The 17,236-nt window shown below is 45.6% G+C and overlaps 1 protein-coding gene across 1 annotated transcript; it reads right to left on the minus strand.

Moving 5' to 3' along the window:
- Positions 1-286: 286 nt before the first annotated feature.
- Positions 287-16,156, minus strand: LOC113029902 (uncharacterized). The gene is made up of 3 exons (XM_026180919.1): positions 15,110-16,156; positions 11,862-12,307; positions 287-389 (listed from the first exon to the last, which is right to left on the minus strand). Exons 1-3 carry the CDS (start codon positions 16,133-16,135, stop codon positions 287-289), a joined length of 1,575 nt encoding a protein of 524 aa, XP_026036704.1. The 5' UTR covers positions 16,136-16,156.
- Between the last annotated feature and the right edge of the window lie 1,080 nt (positions 16,157-17,236).

Below are 17,236 nucleotides of genomic sequence, written 5' to 3' on the forward strand. Positions count from 1 at the left end.
ATAGCGTAGACGGATCTGACGGTGGACGAGGAAATCTGTTTTGTGATATCATGTATTTAATGTGGGCGATATTAAAGTGCAGACATAATGTAAGGTTAAGATTATTAATTCTAGGTGACGGTCAGCACAGGCCGTTATCCATCATAGCTACAAGGTAATACCCTAATATGTTTACACAAGCTTAATTTTTTCCCCTCTCTCTCCGTTTTACACTAAAACAGGGGAATTGCTTTTCTGAAATTACATTAACGCAGGCATCTGTCCTTATGGGGTCAGCTATCTTGTCTTACTGATGGCTGGGGCCTGGAGACTCGGAGGCGGCAGAGAGCAAAAGCAGCAGAGACTCCCCTGCCACCCTGATGTGCTGGGAAAACAGTGCAAGAACCATACTGAGAGACAGAAAGGGAGCAAATGAGAAAGGGAGGAAGAAAGAGAGAGTGAGATTAAGTGCACTAAAGATGAGGGAGAAACACAGAAGAAAGATACTGAGTGAGCGATGCCCATGGGCAAGACTGGCTCTGCCTCAGCCTGGGCCCTCCTCCTAGTGCCAGAGACAAGGATGACGCTGCCACTCTGCATCAGCCTTATGTAGTATTCATAGCAGCAGGTCCTTCTAACACAATTTGTGACCTCCACCCTAGCAGAGGAATATTGGAGTTTAACAATGGGTGGCTCGGTAGGGAGCGAGCGCGCTGAGACCCCAGCGAGCAACTTCCTCGTCTATTATTTCTCTTTTTATATATTGTGTAGAATGTGTCTTTTCTGGGAATTCCACAATAAAATGACTGTTATTTATCATTACCAACCTCTTTATCATTTAGTCAATAAAAGGCCTCTCACTTTCTCTCTCTCCTTCCCTCCATTGCGGTCTGGGAGTCAGATATCTGTATTAGTCCCCACCTGCCTCGGGGCGAGCTGTGTCAAAAGCTAAATCATGATCAGCTATGGCTTTCTGGCTAAATTGTGTATGAAGGCCCGGGGCGGAAAAGGTGCACATGCTCATTATTGGAGACACAGAGAGAAAGAGAGTGAAGTTTGCGCACACACGCACGTGCACAGACACGCACACACGCCGAAGCACATGCATACACAATAACAAAGCAAGGATAAATCGCAAGATTACACATATGCTAAGAGTACAGAGGTCAGGAGGATGTGTATAAAAAGTTGAAGTAACAACTTGAGTGAATCTACGAGTTTGTATCGTGTGAATGTTGATGTTACACAGCTTTACACTAAAATTCAGGTTGAAATATTCTGTTCCCAGACTTTGGTATCTTATAACTAGTGTTTAGTGTTGTTCCAGTCAAACATCAAAGACCTAAAGCTTAAAAACAATCTTTACGTCACTCGTATTCCCCCCACACAAACACAGAAACAGCTTAGCAATACAAGCAAGCACAGCAAAATCTTGCAAAGTGTTTCCACTGACGACTTCTTCTTCTTAATTTTTCCTTTCCTTTCTTCCTATCTCCTTGTCTAATCCTACAGTACTGGCAACACATCACAACTTGGATTCTTATCCATACAAATTGATCTCTTTTAAGAAAAAACTTAAACACAGATCTGATGTAATCAGCCAAACTTATTTGTGTGATTGCAAGCTGCTGTCTCGCTCTTAGCTTGAACAAATTTCTTTTAACTAGTGTAGTTTAAGCTATTATCAAGGGTGAGATGACTGTTTCTGAACTTGGAGTAAAAATGCATCCGAAGTTTCATTTTAGGAGAAAAATTTAGGTTTTAAAAAATTTGGACCTGATCCCCGATAAACAAGCTTTGAAATTTAAAGATAAAGCCTAGTCTCCTGGAGAAACGTAATCTTTTGAGCTTTGGAGGTAGACAGTAGCTATTTGTATCTCGTACCTCATACGATCATGTAATGTTGTCTAATTTGTGGCACTTTGTGCATTCTTTAACTTTGACCTGTCTGTGGACGGCAAATAACTCTGGTATAATCCGCCAACAATCCACCAACTAATTCTGGGACACCATATCGAAAACCCTTTATTAGTGTTAAAGAAATGAATAAAAGAATGTTTTGTATAAACATGCCCTATTATAATTCTCTCTACTTTGACACCTCAAATGACACATTCACCAAACTGTGCCAGCTAAGAAAACTTACGATTATCTCTTGGCCAGGTAGAGTAAATTACAGGAATGTTTGGAAACTCTGTGGCTGTGGTGAATCCAGCGTGAAAGCTTGAAACGTATTCGTCGTACCATAAAGGAAGAGCAGGGAAACTTCAGTTAAAAAAAAAAAAACAATTAAAAAAAATCTCCCCCTCAGCATGGGTGCTTGTCAGTTATGTGCCAACATAAATTCTTAAACCTATCACAAGCTAACTATTTGCTTTCATGCCCTCAAAGTGAATCTCTCCAAAATTACCCACCTGTTCCTTTAAATGCAACATATTTCTGTGTAGTATATAATAAATTGTCAAGACTTGTGTGTGATAAACACAAAACATACCTTGAATGAAATTGTCCAAATTCGTTGAGGCCTATCCAGCAGATGCCAGAAAACATTAAACATGATTGCTTCTCTTCATTTAGAGCTGGGTTGTATCTACTAGTAATGCACACACACAAAGGATTTGGTGTCTCCTTTAGGACATTATCACCTTGTCCAGTCCTCTGGAGTTTACTCCTCTCCCCTGTGGACCTGCACATCCTGCTAGCGCTAATTAATTAAGAGGGCAGGTTGGCCACAGTGGAAAGCAGGCCCAGAGCCTTTTCATCTACCAGAAACAACCAGACAAGACGCCTGGAGAGTTATCACCTCCTCTCCCAATAATTCTGCTGCACAGTCTGCAGAAATCAGTGGAGATTTGGGAACAAGTTGGCTACATATGCAAACTGTACTGCAAGGGGAATTAGATTTTGTAATATCTTTGCGGGCTCGCCTACTGTCTGCATCGTCTGCATGATAGATTTATTGTATGACCTGTAATTTATTAGGAAGACAACAGTACCCATCTATTTGATTCGTAGATCTCACTGTATGTAATGTAGCCCGCTACAGCACTAAACTGTATTACTCGCCTCTTAACACGAGTGCACGGTTCACATCGTAACATTTGCACATGGTTCTTGTACACAATGGAAATAAAGTGTCAGAGGGAACTAGAACTGGGAAGAAAGTAGGGGAAATAATACGACCACATTTAATGAAAGGTTAAATTTTCATTTACTCACTATTGACTGAGCTGAAAGGGCCATTATTTATTGTATTGGCATGATGTGGCCCATTAGTGCTGTATTGGAATTGGTTTGGCTTCTTTCTCTCTCCCTTCCTCACTGGCTCTCTGTTGTTCAGTGTTGTGAGATTGCTCCAAGCTAAAGTGTGAGAAAAGACCTGTATGTGTGCGAGTGTGTGTGTGTTTCCACATGTGTGTATAGGAGAGGCACAGACACGGGGTGATGTGCGCTCAAACTTTCCCTGCTGAATTCCTTTTGTTCATTTATCCATTGTCTGCATCTTCAAATATCGCTCGCTGATTCGGCCATCGATCTGTTGTTCTCGCGATCTTACTGACACATCAATGACAATCTAATTCCGTTCAACGGATTTTATCGGCCGCTGTCTCCGCAAAGTGACAAGACACATTGCGGCCGCACGTAACCTAATAAAACAGTGGTCTGCTCAATCCAGATTAAGTCACGAGACAGCGCGGCTCCAGAAACACACGGCACATTCATTTAGAGAGGCCTTCTAATTGGGGCTGTTAGAGGGCAGGCGAGAGGTGGGAATGTTGCTTTGTTTGAAGCCAGAGAAACCCTCCCGAAGACCATTTATTTATTTGTTTATTAGCATCCCGGTGTACACAAGACAGCATTGCAATAATGAGGTGACATCTACATAATTCCACGCTTAACGCAAGCACCCCGAGGCGAAACTCTACTCAAATATTCAAACGCAGGATCAGGTCAATAGCTTTGAGGATAATAAGGTCTCAGAGTTTTTGTCTGTTTTGAATACTTGCTTAGGAAAAGCGCAGTTGAAGCGTTTGCAGGCCAGAAGGTTTTTGTCCTTTATATACGAAAAATTTATTGTTTTCACCATGAATGATGTATAGCAATACAGAAAACGATGAGTTTCATTCTTCTGTTGTTTGAAAATATTAATCAGCGTCTGCAAATTAAATCGGAAGAAAAGTAAGAGTCATCAAGTTTTTGCTTGTTCCTGTTTCTCCTTGTTTTGTTCGTATTTATGCCGTGTTTTTAGACTATATTTAGCTGTCAATAATTTCAAAGTTTAGACAAATATTGTTGTTATTGTAGCTTTAAAATAAAAAACTCAAACTACTTGTTTATTTTTAATTACATGTAATATGGGAATGTTTTTCCCTGACAGCAACATACATGAAATAGAGATATAAATGAGGTTGCTGGAAGAACCTGTCGAGGCCTGTGTCCTAGTACATCTCAAAATACAATTGGTAAAGATAAATAGATGTTAGAATGATGCGTGGCATGTTGAAATATGATTAACCCCATGCTGGAATCGGTGCTGCTGTGACCTGACCTTGGCAGTGAAAGTCTGGCCTCCTACACACAGTAATTCTGGGCCTTTATCTAGGAAAGCTAAATAAAAGCACTCTGACAGAGGGCACCAGATGGCCTGGGCTTTGGACAGACTGGCATGGATAGACAGACTTCTCAGTGTCACATTTATATAGCCGTACACACATCACACACTCATTCAAGCAGATACAGTCACATGCACACAAGTACACACACTCTCAATAGAGTCACAGAGGTCAGCGTGCTAAGTATGGCGATGCCACTGTGAGTGCCATCTGGCAAACCGAGGTCAAGGTTACACCTTTGGGAGCTGTGACCTGGAGCAACTGAACCTGTGTGCACTTTTGGTAGACCAGATTGGATTTTACTGTTGTGCATTGTAGCCATTTGGACTCCTTCTTTTTTTTAAAAAATGTTTATTTGCTCGGTGTCATTGTTTACAACAATTACCCCAGTAACAAATGCGCATCTACACAGATCACACATACCTGCACGATCTTCAGGTTTTACGACACCATCATTTCCCTTTGACACGGTTTCTTTCCTCCTTTTTCTTAAACTCTACATAAACAGCATGGGGCTTTACTGCCTTGTTTTCTGTCTGTTGGCACGCTGTGCCAGCATCCGACACCAGCTCCCTGCCACTTTCACAGGCTGTAAACATCTGGGCAAGGCCTTTCATCTGGTCAATGTGGCAAGGGGACCCAGGGGCTCTGGATTAGAGCCATGATAAAAACAGGCTCCAGCACTTGGTTTAGCAAGGTTTAAGACCGCCACTGTGACAAGCTGTATTTAAAAAAAAAGCTAAAGGAAAAAAAGAATTTACAAGCCAACACCACAAATTAATAGTTTCCTACAGAAGGCAAACTTGTTTTAGAGTGAGGTCATTAATTTAGCATAAAAATGGGAAGAGGTAGTAGATGCCGTTTGAGTGTAGTTCCTGTATTTTTCCATATTAGTGGACGACACAGGGTTTTCTTTTTTAGCGCGTGGATTTCTGACATTTGTTTTTCAGACTAAATGTGAATTCAAAATGAGGAGTTAATGCTATTTTAAACTTTCATGTTTTATGGCTCTACTTTACTAGACAGAGTAAAAGTCAGGGCACGCTCACGTGGGAAGCGATGTGCCTCACATTCAGGAATAAGTAGTAGGATTTAAGAGTGTAATAACAGAGTGAAACAGAAGATGGCAGCACTGCATGTACAGCTGCCGTTAAACCCCGAAGAAGAAGAAGCTGTGTCCGGTATCGTAGCTGTGTCCAAATTCAGGGGCTGCATCCTTCGGAAAACGCATTTGTAGGCCGATTACGTTTCATCTTGTCTTTATTTTTAGTTAGCACATACCTTAAACACCTTAAGCTTTAAGCTAATGATAGTTATATAAGAGCAGACGCATGCTGGTGCAATAAGCTGTACATTTACGTCCAATGGATGCATGATCTGATTAGTCGACTGATCGCAAAAATAATCGGTGACTAGTCGACTATCAAAATAATCATTTGCGGCAGCCCTATTGGATACTATGGAAGGAAACTAATTTTTCAACCCCTAAAAGGGTATTGAAAGTGTAGCTGCTTGAAATAAAGTTAGCTAAAAATGTGTTTTTAATCCAAACACACATGACAGCATTGTATTAGCAACATTTCAGAGACAGTCAAGTGTTCGTGCTGCTAATTTGTGCCACCAGCTAGCAAGCTAACATGTAAGTCTCACTGTGGTCGCCTTCCATGCAAACTTTTATATGCTCAAACTGCCAAATTAAAAATGATCCTCAGTCTAAACAAGACAAAATCAAAATTGAATATTCTTCATCTCAAAGGTGCACGGGTGCATTCTTAATCTGTGTTACGTTCACAAACTTACCTACTTCTTGACGGTTGTGCCTTGTAAAAGTATGTCATAAAAATTGAAGATAGAAGAAATGACAAGCAACAAAAGTCTTAAAACAAGCTGAAAACATTGCACGTGTCCTTTCCTGTAGAGCCTCCTGGCTTTTTGTTTCGGATCCCGCAGTAAATCTTCTGAAGTAAGATGTCAGTCAGCGCTAGTGTCATCAAGAAAAGATGATGTCATTCATCTATCTATATATAGACCTATATGGACTCGGGTATATCCACAATGTGTTTTATCTCATTGAAAGGGCAAATGATTTTCTTTCAGTGCTGTGTCAGGATTGGGATGGACGGCAGTTCAACAACATTAATATTTAAGGAACCTCAGCAACTGGCCTCACCGCCATCCATTATTCGGGTGCTTTTCGACACTCACGGATTGTTGTCCCTGGGTGACACACAGAAAACATCCAGATCTTGCAACATATAGTGAAACTTTGAAATGTGCTTGTCTGTTTGTTATGTATAATAGCTACTAAGAAAAAATATATATTGAAATAATTGTGTCCTTGAATTGTTGGCTTGTATGATCATTAGTTTATACACTATTTTTTCCCTCTCGAGGAATGCCACGTGGGAACTTTTTGCCGCGTTTTTATTTCAATATACTCTAGCTTTAAATGAAGTGCCCGTATACAGCATGTGCACATGACTCTGAGTAACTGTACATCTCAATCTCACACACACACACACATGAAGCCTCACATACCTGGAAATGATTTCAGGGACTCGGGGGAATGTGGCCTAGCCGCACCCCAGTTCTGACACTGAGAAGCAGCCCCAACTCCATGTCCCTCCTCAACCCACCACCTCTGTGTCCTGTTTCTGGGGCCCCTAATGCATCCCCAGACCCCTACCAGAGCAGAGGCTCTACAACATGCTGGAGCAAATCAAGTATTGACCTGAAGCAGTTATGTGCTGTAGAACATTATATTCTCATCCGGCCATGGTGACTGTAAAGAACACACTGTTTGCCGTGAAACATGGCTTTGCTTATGCACTCTGCTGCATGCCCAGGCGCCCACGACGCTCGTATATCAAGCGCCGGCCTTGTCGCTTGCTTTATTGAGAGGGAAAACAAAGGGTTGAGCCGTTTGGAATCATTTTTTCTCAGGACAATTTTTCAAAACAGCACCAAAAGCTTTCCTTTTGGGTTATGGGGTGGCCGAGGAGGAGAGAACGGGCGATAAAATTGATGAATGGCAGATTGATGGATTTCATTCCTCTGCTGTGGAGAAAAACAAGAGAGATGCACATAAGGTTTTTTTTATGTTTTGAGAGTTGGAGAAAGTTACTTGTGACTAATGAAGATGTTTGCCTGTGCATTTCTATGCACGAGTGATTTTAGCAGCTGCAGTGTTTGTTATTTTTGAGCCAGCCGGATATGTATAAGCACATGAGGAGAAGGAACCTAAAAAATAAATAGTAAAATCATAAATGACATGATTACATCATGAAAATACAGAAAATGAAATGCTCCTGAATTTGGAAACCGAGTCATGTGCAACAGAGCAAACTCTTGAGCAGATGCCTGACATGGCTTTGTTAACAGCAGAGTGGAATTTCAGTATCCTTAATGTAACATTTAGATCTGTATATAAAGTGCAGTTCTTTGTTTAACTGACATCATCAAAATGAAAAATGAGGTTAAAAGTTTTAATATCCATTTATTTTTACAAGCTCAGTTTCTATCTTTGGTATGTTTGGATGAATAAAATGCTAAGTGTTTACCTGGAGCCATATGTAGAGCAGTGCATAGTTACACAGGTGTAACTTGAGGCTTCAGATACCTTTAAATGGCGCTTCTAGAGTTAACACATGAAGGACTTTATAAATACAGGTAAAAACATAATTTGTAAAATCTATAACATTTTATTAGTGTCTAACATATTGTATAGAGCAGCTGTTAAAAAGTCAGATGGGCTAAATGATAGATGTTGTTACACTGGTGGCGCTTTGTTACATTTATGTCTGGGAAAAGCACTATATAAATAAACTTTACTTACTTCCATATTGTGGTCGCGTAGCTGGCTCAGGACTCCACCACCAAGTGTAAAACACTTTTAACAATTTGAACTTTGAAGCAACAATGCAATAAATACAAAAAAATAACTCATGAACATTTACAGGAATTTATTGTATTTACAGGAAATGGATGCTGAAAGTTTAAAATCTATTTTTAATTTGATACATTTCATTCAGTGTGGTCTGAAACAAGAACTGCAAAGCATTACACTGACCCTACTGCTGAATGCTTAACAAACTGCAATCAAATTTGAAGCTAAATTCAAGTACAGAAAATAGCAAAAACTTTATTTTAAACACAGAAAAATCTTTTTTTTCCCACTTTTTCCACTGTAAAAAAATCCTAATATAAAAGTATTTTACTGTGTATTTTACAGTTTTGTACTGTTCATTAAATTTACATCAATAGACTGTGATTTCACATTTCAAATGTAAATTAACGTAAAATCACTGTAATGTAATAAAACACAATTTTCTTGTTTTTTAAATGTATGTGTGTACATATGCATATTTAGATTGTTAAAATACATTCACAAATGTATCATCATCTCACAAATATCTGTCCGTTATTTGAAAGATTGAACTGTTAAATTCAAATGTAATGCTATGGAAAAATATATAAAATGATTCTTATAAACTTTTTTTTACATCAAATAATTATTATTATTATTGTTATTTAGGGCGATCGTGGCTCAAGAGTTGGCAGTTTGCCTTGTAATCAGAAGGTTGCCGGTTCGAGCCCCGGCTCGGACACTCTTGGTCGTTGTGTCCTTGGGCAAGACATTTCACCTACCACGTACTGGTGATGGCCAGAGGGGAATTATAAAGTGGAATTGTAAAGCGCTATATGAATGCAATCCATTATTATTTAAACCAACTGTTAACTGTATATTTCTGTACATTTAAGTATTATTATTCATATTGCCGCATTCATTGACCTTGTTTATAGGTAATTTCATTGTTTAATTACATTAAATTGTTCCTAATTTAATGTTTAAAAGCACTTGAAAAAGGCAAAATCCCATGTCAAATTAGGGCAACAAATTGTATTTTCATTACTGGAAATAACTGTGTTTTTATGAGTAAGTTATTTTTCTGTTATTTTACGGTCGTATTTTGGCGCCCCAGCTGCTATTACTGTTTTTTTAAGATGTTTTTTCTAACAGTGTAAGACACATTAGAAAATTCAATAAATAAATAATAAAAGACATCATAATAGTCTTTCAAAGGTTACTATGTTGTGTACCAAACCTGTGCACTTAGGGAAGAGGTAATGGTATCAATTAAATATTCATAACTATGCCATTTCATGGATTTTCTATATTGAGAGCAGAAAGTTTGTGAATAACAAATGAAAAGCATTTCAGTGCAAATTACACCGACATGATCAGCAATCTGTGACGTAGCGGATGTAAACATGATGTTATTGAGAATACGGTGAAATATGACGGTAATGCAACACAGATGTATGTAATACATAATGTTTCGTTTGAGAAAGTGCGTCGTTTCTTCATCCTTTGAGTACACTGCTTTGCTTGGTTAATAAAATGTATACAGCTCAATGGCAAATAAACACTTAAATCTTTCCAATCAATTGCATTTAAGTAAATATATATATATCATATTTGATAACCTAACCTCAATTTTCACCCTTGCATTCTTCCTCCCAGTCAATACAAGGCCTTAGACTTTAATAATGACCCATTAAACAATGTGTTTAGTAAATTGATCTGTGAAGAAACACGCAATCACCAACAGCCACTAATGAGTTCCCATTTGTCTCAGCGAGCAGCGAGGAGACAGAGTGAGCAGCCTTCATCCCTCTCGCTTCTCTTCAATTTGTTCATTTATTACCGTTTTCCGCTATTTTTCTTCTGCTTACTTTTCTCAAATTCTTTTCCTCTGCCCAACTCATCTGAAACCCGTCTCTGTGTCTGGCCGCATCTCCAGCTATGCCCCCCCTCCCTTCTTCTTAAAGGCCACAGGTGACTGAACCCGTGACTGTCCTGGCGTCAAGGGATGATACATAACAGCTCAGCCTCAAATGACAAATCCAGCCGACACTGGGCCGAGAAGAGACATATTGATTTTTCAATGATTAATAAGTGGAAAATAATTGTGTTTCATTAAGATGGATGGAGTTTCATTTAGTCCTGTCTCCTCTTCTTCACTTCAGCGCCAGGCAGGCAATCAAATCTGCCGCTGCTGCAACCCGTTAGCCTGCTATGGCAACAAGGCCAGCCACATGTGTTTTGTGTGTGTGTTTGTGTGCCGCTGCAGTTGGAGTATTGGGAAAAAGGAGAGTAATGTGAAAAGGAGATGAGAGCCTATCTCTCAACAGGCCACGCATTTACTAGCAGCAACAGCAGGGCAAAATATACAGACCCCATAGAGAGATCACATGGCGACCACAAGAAGTCAACTTTTCATCCTGTGAATATTTCAACAACACTGATTATGTTTACATACATGGAGATTTCCCCTCTGAATAAGATTTTTCATCCGGGTTTTGAGTCAACACATTGAAAATATCAACACTTGGTTAGAATAACCCTGGTTAGCTCATGCCCTTATTATGGGAAACTGGAAACCATAAACTATTGGTGGTGATGACTGGCCAAATGTTGGCACAAATGTGAGTTCCTGCAGAATCAAAGGGCTTCTTTCGAGACTCCCTCACCCTTTTGTGGTTATTTAGATCACAGAAAAGGAAGAGAAACCAATTTCCTCAGTGATAGCAGCTTTAACATACAGCAGAAGACACTGCATTTACAAACAATGCTAATAAGGAGCACAACTGGAGTGGAAACAAAAACTCCACTCTGTCTTACTCACAAGTTTGTCCCTGCACATGCTGTTTACAACACATACAGGAATACTGCATAAATACGGCAGATGTAGCAAATCAGTAACTGAAGTAAGAGTAGCTATGACTAAAGGAAATACTCTCATTACAAAACAGCAGGTCATGCAGGCGAATGCGAGAACGTGTTCAAATAAGGCACTGTGGAGTGATATATGAATTCTGGTCACGGGTTAAAGTTAGAAGTTTTGGAGTGGCTTGTCAGTCTGCCAGCACTGTCTCGAGCAAAAATAGTTGTAGTAAGAATCTATTTATTATTCTAATCCTGCATTTTTATTAAGATAGGACTGTGTGGAATACACCAGGCACAGACACACGCACACACAGGTATGTACTGCCAACTTCCACATTTATTGAAGCTTTGAGTTTTGAGTTTTGACAGCTGACTCAGTCGTACAGTCTGACAGCTCACGAGCCCAGCTGATCTCTCTTCTGGCCGCCCCTCCCCGTCTCACTATAAAAACAGCGGAGGGAAACCATCATCAGTACATAAACACCATCAGCTGTTCTTACCGGCCTCGCAGCGCCGCCCTGTTGAGCCTTCTGCTGCACTCCTCCCCTGCAGCTGCGCCCGGGGCCACGCCTCCGCCACACACCCCCACCGCCCGTTCGAGGCCGGGGAGCCGTCCGGCCGAGCCAACTCCCCCCCGCGAGCGAGAGAGAAAATCGGCCACCGCCATCTGCGCCCCCGGCCTATGGATCACCTTGAACTTAAAGGGCTGCAACGCCAGATACCACCGGGTGATCCGGGCGTTGGCATCCTTCATGCGGTGGAGCCACTGCAGCGGGGCGTGGTCCGAACAGAGGGTGAATGAGCGTCCCAGGAGGTAATAGCGCAGGGAGCCGACCGCCCACCGGATGGCCAGGCACTCCTTCTCCACGGTGCTGTACCGGCGCTCGCGCTCCGCTAGCTTCCGGCTGATGTACAGGACAGGGCGGTCAGCCCCCCTCACCTGCTGGGACAAAACGGCTCCCAGCCCTCTGCCCGAGGCGTCAGTCTGCAGAACAAAAGGGAGGGAAAAGTTAGGAGTGTGAAGCAGCGGCTCCCCACAGAGAGCCTTTTTCACCTGCACAAACGCCGCCTGGCACGGCCCCGTCCACTGGACCAGATCCGGGGCACCCTTTCGAGTGAGATCGGTCAGGGGGCTGGTTAGCTGCGCAAACCCCGGCACAAAGCGACGATAGTAACCCGCCAACCCCAAGAACCGTCTCACCTCCTTTTTCGTCCTGGGGCGCGGGCAGGATGCGATAGCCGCCGTCTTCTCCACCTGTGGACGCACCTGCCCGCCCCCCAGGTGGTACCCCAGATACTGCACCTCCCTCCGTCCAACCGCGCACTTCTTCGGATTGGCCGTGAGCCCCGCCCCCCTCAGGGACTCCAGGACCGCGGCCACCCGCAGCACATGCTCCGCCCAGGTGTCGCTGTGGATGATCACGTCATCCAGGTAGGCGGCAGCATACGCTGCGTGCGGACGCAGTACCCGGTCCATGAGACGCTGGAAAGTGGCCGGGGCCCCGAACAGGCCGAACGGAAGTGTCACGAACTGGTACAAACCGTACGGAGTGGAGAAGGCCGTTTTCTCCCTGGCCTCGGCAGACAAGGGAATCTGCCAATAGCCCTTGGTTAAGTCCAGTGTCGTGAAAAAGCGGGCCGTGCCTAACCGGTCCAGGAGCTCGTCGACCCGAGGCATGGGGTAGGCATCAAAGCGTGACACTTCGTTCACCCTGCGATAGTCGACACAGAACCGTATAGACCCATCCTTCTTCGCCACCAGAACGATGGGGCTACACCAGGCGCTGTGCGACTCTTCTATTACTCCCATCCTCAGCATTTCCGCCAATTCCCTCTGCACGATTTTTCGCTTGTGCTCCGGGAGCCTGTAGGGCCGTGAACGCACCGTCACGCCAGGCTGCGTCACGAAATGGTGCTCGATGAGGGACGTCCGGCCGGGCAGGGGGGAGAACACGTCCGCAAAACGCTGTTGCAACGCGACAACATCCGCTCTCTGGGCCTGTGTGAGATGGTCATCACAAGGGAGGGAGGCGGGAATGATAGAATTTGGCACCTCAGGCCCCAACTCATCTCTCTCCTTCACCAGGCTCACCAGAGAAGCGGTTTCAGCCTCTCTCCACTGTTTGAGGAGATTGAGGTGATAAATCTGCGTGGCTCCTCCCCTGTCCGACCGAGCGACCTCATAGTCCACGTCCCCGACTCGCCGTGTGACCACAAAGGGTCCTTGCCACTTGGCGAGCAACTTCGAGCTGGAAGTAGGGAGTAACACAAGCACTTTATCTCCCGGTGAGAATTGCCTGAGTCTAGCCCCTCTGTCATACAGGCGTTGCTGACGCTGCTGAGCCTGGAGCAAATTCTCCCGTGACAACCTCCCCAAAGTGTGGAGTTTTGCTCTCAGGTCCAACACGTACTGAATCTCATTTTTGGCGGGGCTCGGACCGTCCTCCCAGCTTTCTTTAATCAGGTCGAGCACCCCACGTGGCCTCCTGCCGAACAGCAGTTCAAAGGGAGAAAATCCCGTGGAGGCCTGGGGCACCTCCCGCACTGCGAATAACAGAGGGTCTAGCCAGTGATCCCAATTGCGTTCATCCTCGTTAATGAACTTCCGAATCATGGACTTTAAAGTCTTATTCAGCCGCTCCACCAGCCCGTCAGTCTGAGGGTGGTAGACGCTGGTCCGAATAGATTTAATGCCCAGTAATTCGTACAGTTCCCGCAGTGTACGAGACATAAACGACGTGCCCTGGTCAGTCAGTATCTCTTTCGGGATTCCGACTCGGGAGATGACCTGAAACAGTGCCTGCGCCACACTCTTTGCAGAGATGGTGCGCAGCGGAACTGCTTCCGGGTACCGCGTTGCGTAATCCACCAGGACTAACACAAAGCGGTAGCCGCGTGCACTCCGGTGAAACGGCCCGATGAGGTCCATGCCGATGCGCTCAAACGGGACCTCAATGAGGGGGAGAGGGCGCAGCGGCGCCTTCGGTATGGCCGGCTGGTTAACAAGTTGGCAGTCCGGGCAGGACGCGCACCAGCGGCGCACATCCGCTCGGATGCCCGGCCAATAAAATCGGGCCGTTATTCGCTCCAGAGTTTTCTCGTAGCCCATATGCCCTGCCATGGGGTTATAGTGGGCCGCCTGGAAAAGCGTTTCCCGGCGGCCCTGCGGCACCAACAACTGGGTGTGTGTTTCCTCGGTCTGAGTGTCACGACTCACTCGATATAACCGGTCGTTTAATAAGACGAAACGCGGGTAGGTCTGCGCGGCCTCAGGGCGCACCACGTGACCATCAATAGCCATCACTTGGTCAAAGGCTGAGCGTAGGGTGCCGTCACGAGACTGCTCCAGTGGGAAATCACCCATGGGGGACACTTCCGGGGCCGGCGGGACGTCCCGTGAGGGACCCGCCGGCTCCTCCCCCCCGGAGTCGGTGTCGGACGACCCCGCGTCACCGCTGAATGCCGCGCACACGCTACACCCCGCTTCCGGTCGTGATCGCACCCCCGCGTACTGCCCCAATAGCTGATGAAACCCCGGCCAATTGGTACCCAGAATCAGGGGGTGCGACAGGCGCGGGCTAACCGCCGCCGTTACTCTATGCATGTTGCCCTTATACTTTAATAACAGCGGCACTATGGGATACCTGTGAACGTCACCATGCACACACCTCACCTCCACCCATTCTGCCTCCAGCAATGCCCCGGGGCGAACCAAGCTTTGGTGTACGAGGGTCTGCGTGCAGCCCGTGTCCACCAACGCCTGGCGTATACCCCCTCGAGTCCTTACCGGAATACTGTATGTCCCTCCTGGACCGGGGGAGGGTGCTGGGGCGCCAGCAACGCGGAACACCTGCCCCACTTCCATAAGCGGACAATCCCTCCTCAGGTGCCCCGGCTGCCCGCACTTCCAACACTCCGGCCCCGGCGTCTGTGCTGCTCTCCGTGGCTCGGGGGCGGCTCCACTTGGCTCGGCTCCCCTGGACGGCATCAACGCCGCGAAAGGGTTAGTGGGGCTCAGCGCCGGCAGCCGCTCGGCCTGCCCTGGTGCCGGCACACGGCGCCTCGGGGCCGGCACTGGGGCCTGTTTGTTCGGCCTCCGTCCGGCGTCCCCGGGTTCCCCTGCTCCAGCGGCAAGGTGGTCCTCCGCCAGCGTCACTGCTACCTCCAAGCTGGCGGGCCGGTGGCACCGGACCCATCTCGCCGTCTCCGCTGGCAACCCCTCCGTGAACTGCTCCAGCACCACCTTGTCCACCAGCTTCGTCTCGCCCTCCGATGCCCCCGGTTGCAGCCAGCGCACCGCCGCGTCGCGCAGCTGCCGGGCCCAGGCGAATGGTCGGTCCGTTGTAGCCAGCCGACAGGCCCGGAACCGCCGGCGATGGTCTTCGGCGGTGAGCCCCAGCCTGTCCACCACCGCCCGGCTCACGTCCGGGAAGCTGCTCCTCGACGCCGGAGGCAGACTCAGGGCCGCTGTTTGTGCCTCCCCAGACAGCAGGGGGAGCAGCCGCGGAGCCCACTCCTCCCGCGGCCATTGGCAAGCCTCCGCCGTGGCACGGAAGGTCTCCAAAAAAATTTGTGGGTCGTCCCCGTCCCCCATCCGGGGCACCGCCACCGACAGTGGCGAGGGCTTCGGCGTGGCAGCGGCCCCGACCAGCCGTTCCAGAATTTGCGTCTGTCGGTCCGTCTGCTCCTGCAGCGCGGCCAGGTGGGCACGCTGGTCGGCCGCCTGATCCCGGCTCATCGTCGCCATCTCCGCTAGCATCTGCGCCAAGAATTGCAGAGGCTGGGCGGGTGGCGCGGCCTGTGGGTCGGACATTCCCCCACCGGCACTTTCCTGGGTTTCAGCACCACTTGTGGATTATGGAAATCCACTGTTCACTGGAAACTCAGATAAGCACATTTATTTCCCACTTTAGTAGTTCAGACATAGATCACAGGCAGTGTTGGGTGTAAAGCTTCACTGTAATCACAGTTCATTTTTCGGTAATGCTGTAATGTAGCTCATTTCTTTTCCAGCATTAGTAATCACATTACAGTTTTACTTATGGTGTTAATTGTGTTGCAAAGTTATTTGAAATGTCTGCATAATCAATGGATAGAAAAGAAGAAAAATCAAACGTGTCTTTGTTTTCAGCTGATTTCAGGCGCAAACTGGTGGAGTGGTTTGCAAAAATTTGACTAATGGAAGTATTAGTGTTACTTTCATTTTTTTATACCCAAAAAGGACAATAGAATGATAGTAAAGTGTAATTTGGGTCCATGACAGAAGCGACTGCATTATACTGATAACATAGCATCTGCTCTATCTAAATAACTGCACAGACAGCATGCTAACACGGTCAGGAGGGTCAGGCACTACTTTGGTTTGTTAGACCCAAAGGGTTATCAGCTAACACTAGCAAGGCATTCGTTAATAAGTGCTCAGTGGCTTACATGTCAAATACTTGAATTCACTCACCAATATTAAAGAGCAGTCTACTGGGATGGGCTGTCAGTACAGTTAACTGCACAGTAAATCATATTATTTGTCTGCTTATTGTGTTTATCCAGCACAAAACATAGTCAAGAGATCCAGTTCAGTGACTCAGAGTAGATGAGGTGATGCCAAGAAGTGCTTCACCTGCTGTCAGTCAAACTGGCCATGGACCTAATCTGGAACTTTATACTTCAAGTTATTTTTAATAGGTGAGTAAAAGTCATAGAGACTAAAGCCATTTGTTGTTACCAGGCTGTTTATTTCTGGTTTAGAAATGGCGATTGACTTACTTTTAGAGCCAGCCACAAGCGGCTGCTCGAGGTACTGTATATCTTTATTTGCTGAAGGGTTACCCCGGGAATACACCAGGCCCGGCTGAATCATGTTCTGGTTCTGATCACTCCCACTCAAAACAATGCTCGCAATTTCACCAGACGAGCT

Source organism: Astatotilapia calliptera, chromosome 9 (assembly GCF_900246225.1).
Source record: "Astatotilapia calliptera chromosome 9, fAstCal1.2, whole genome shotgun sequence".
NCBI lineage: Eukaryota > Metazoa > Chordata > Actinopteri > Cichliformes > Cichlidae > Astatotilapia > Astatotilapia calliptera.

What these genes read in the sequence shown, in the direction of transcription:
- LOC113029902 (XM_026180919.1), bottom strand. Translation starts at nt 16,135, where the DNA reads ATGTCCGACCCACAGGCCGCGCCACCCGCCCAGCCTCTGCAATTCTTG. An exon ending in GAGGGACATACAGTATTCCG is followed by an intron (nt 12,308 to 15,109) that starts GTAAGGACTCGA and finishes TTTGTTCTGCAG; the next exon opens with ACTGACGCCTCGGGCAGAGG. An exon ending in GGCGCAGCTGCAGGGGAGGA is followed by an intron (nt 390 to 11,861) that starts GTGCAGCAGAAG and finishes TCTGTCTCTCAG; the next exon opens with TATGGTTCTTGCACTGTTTT.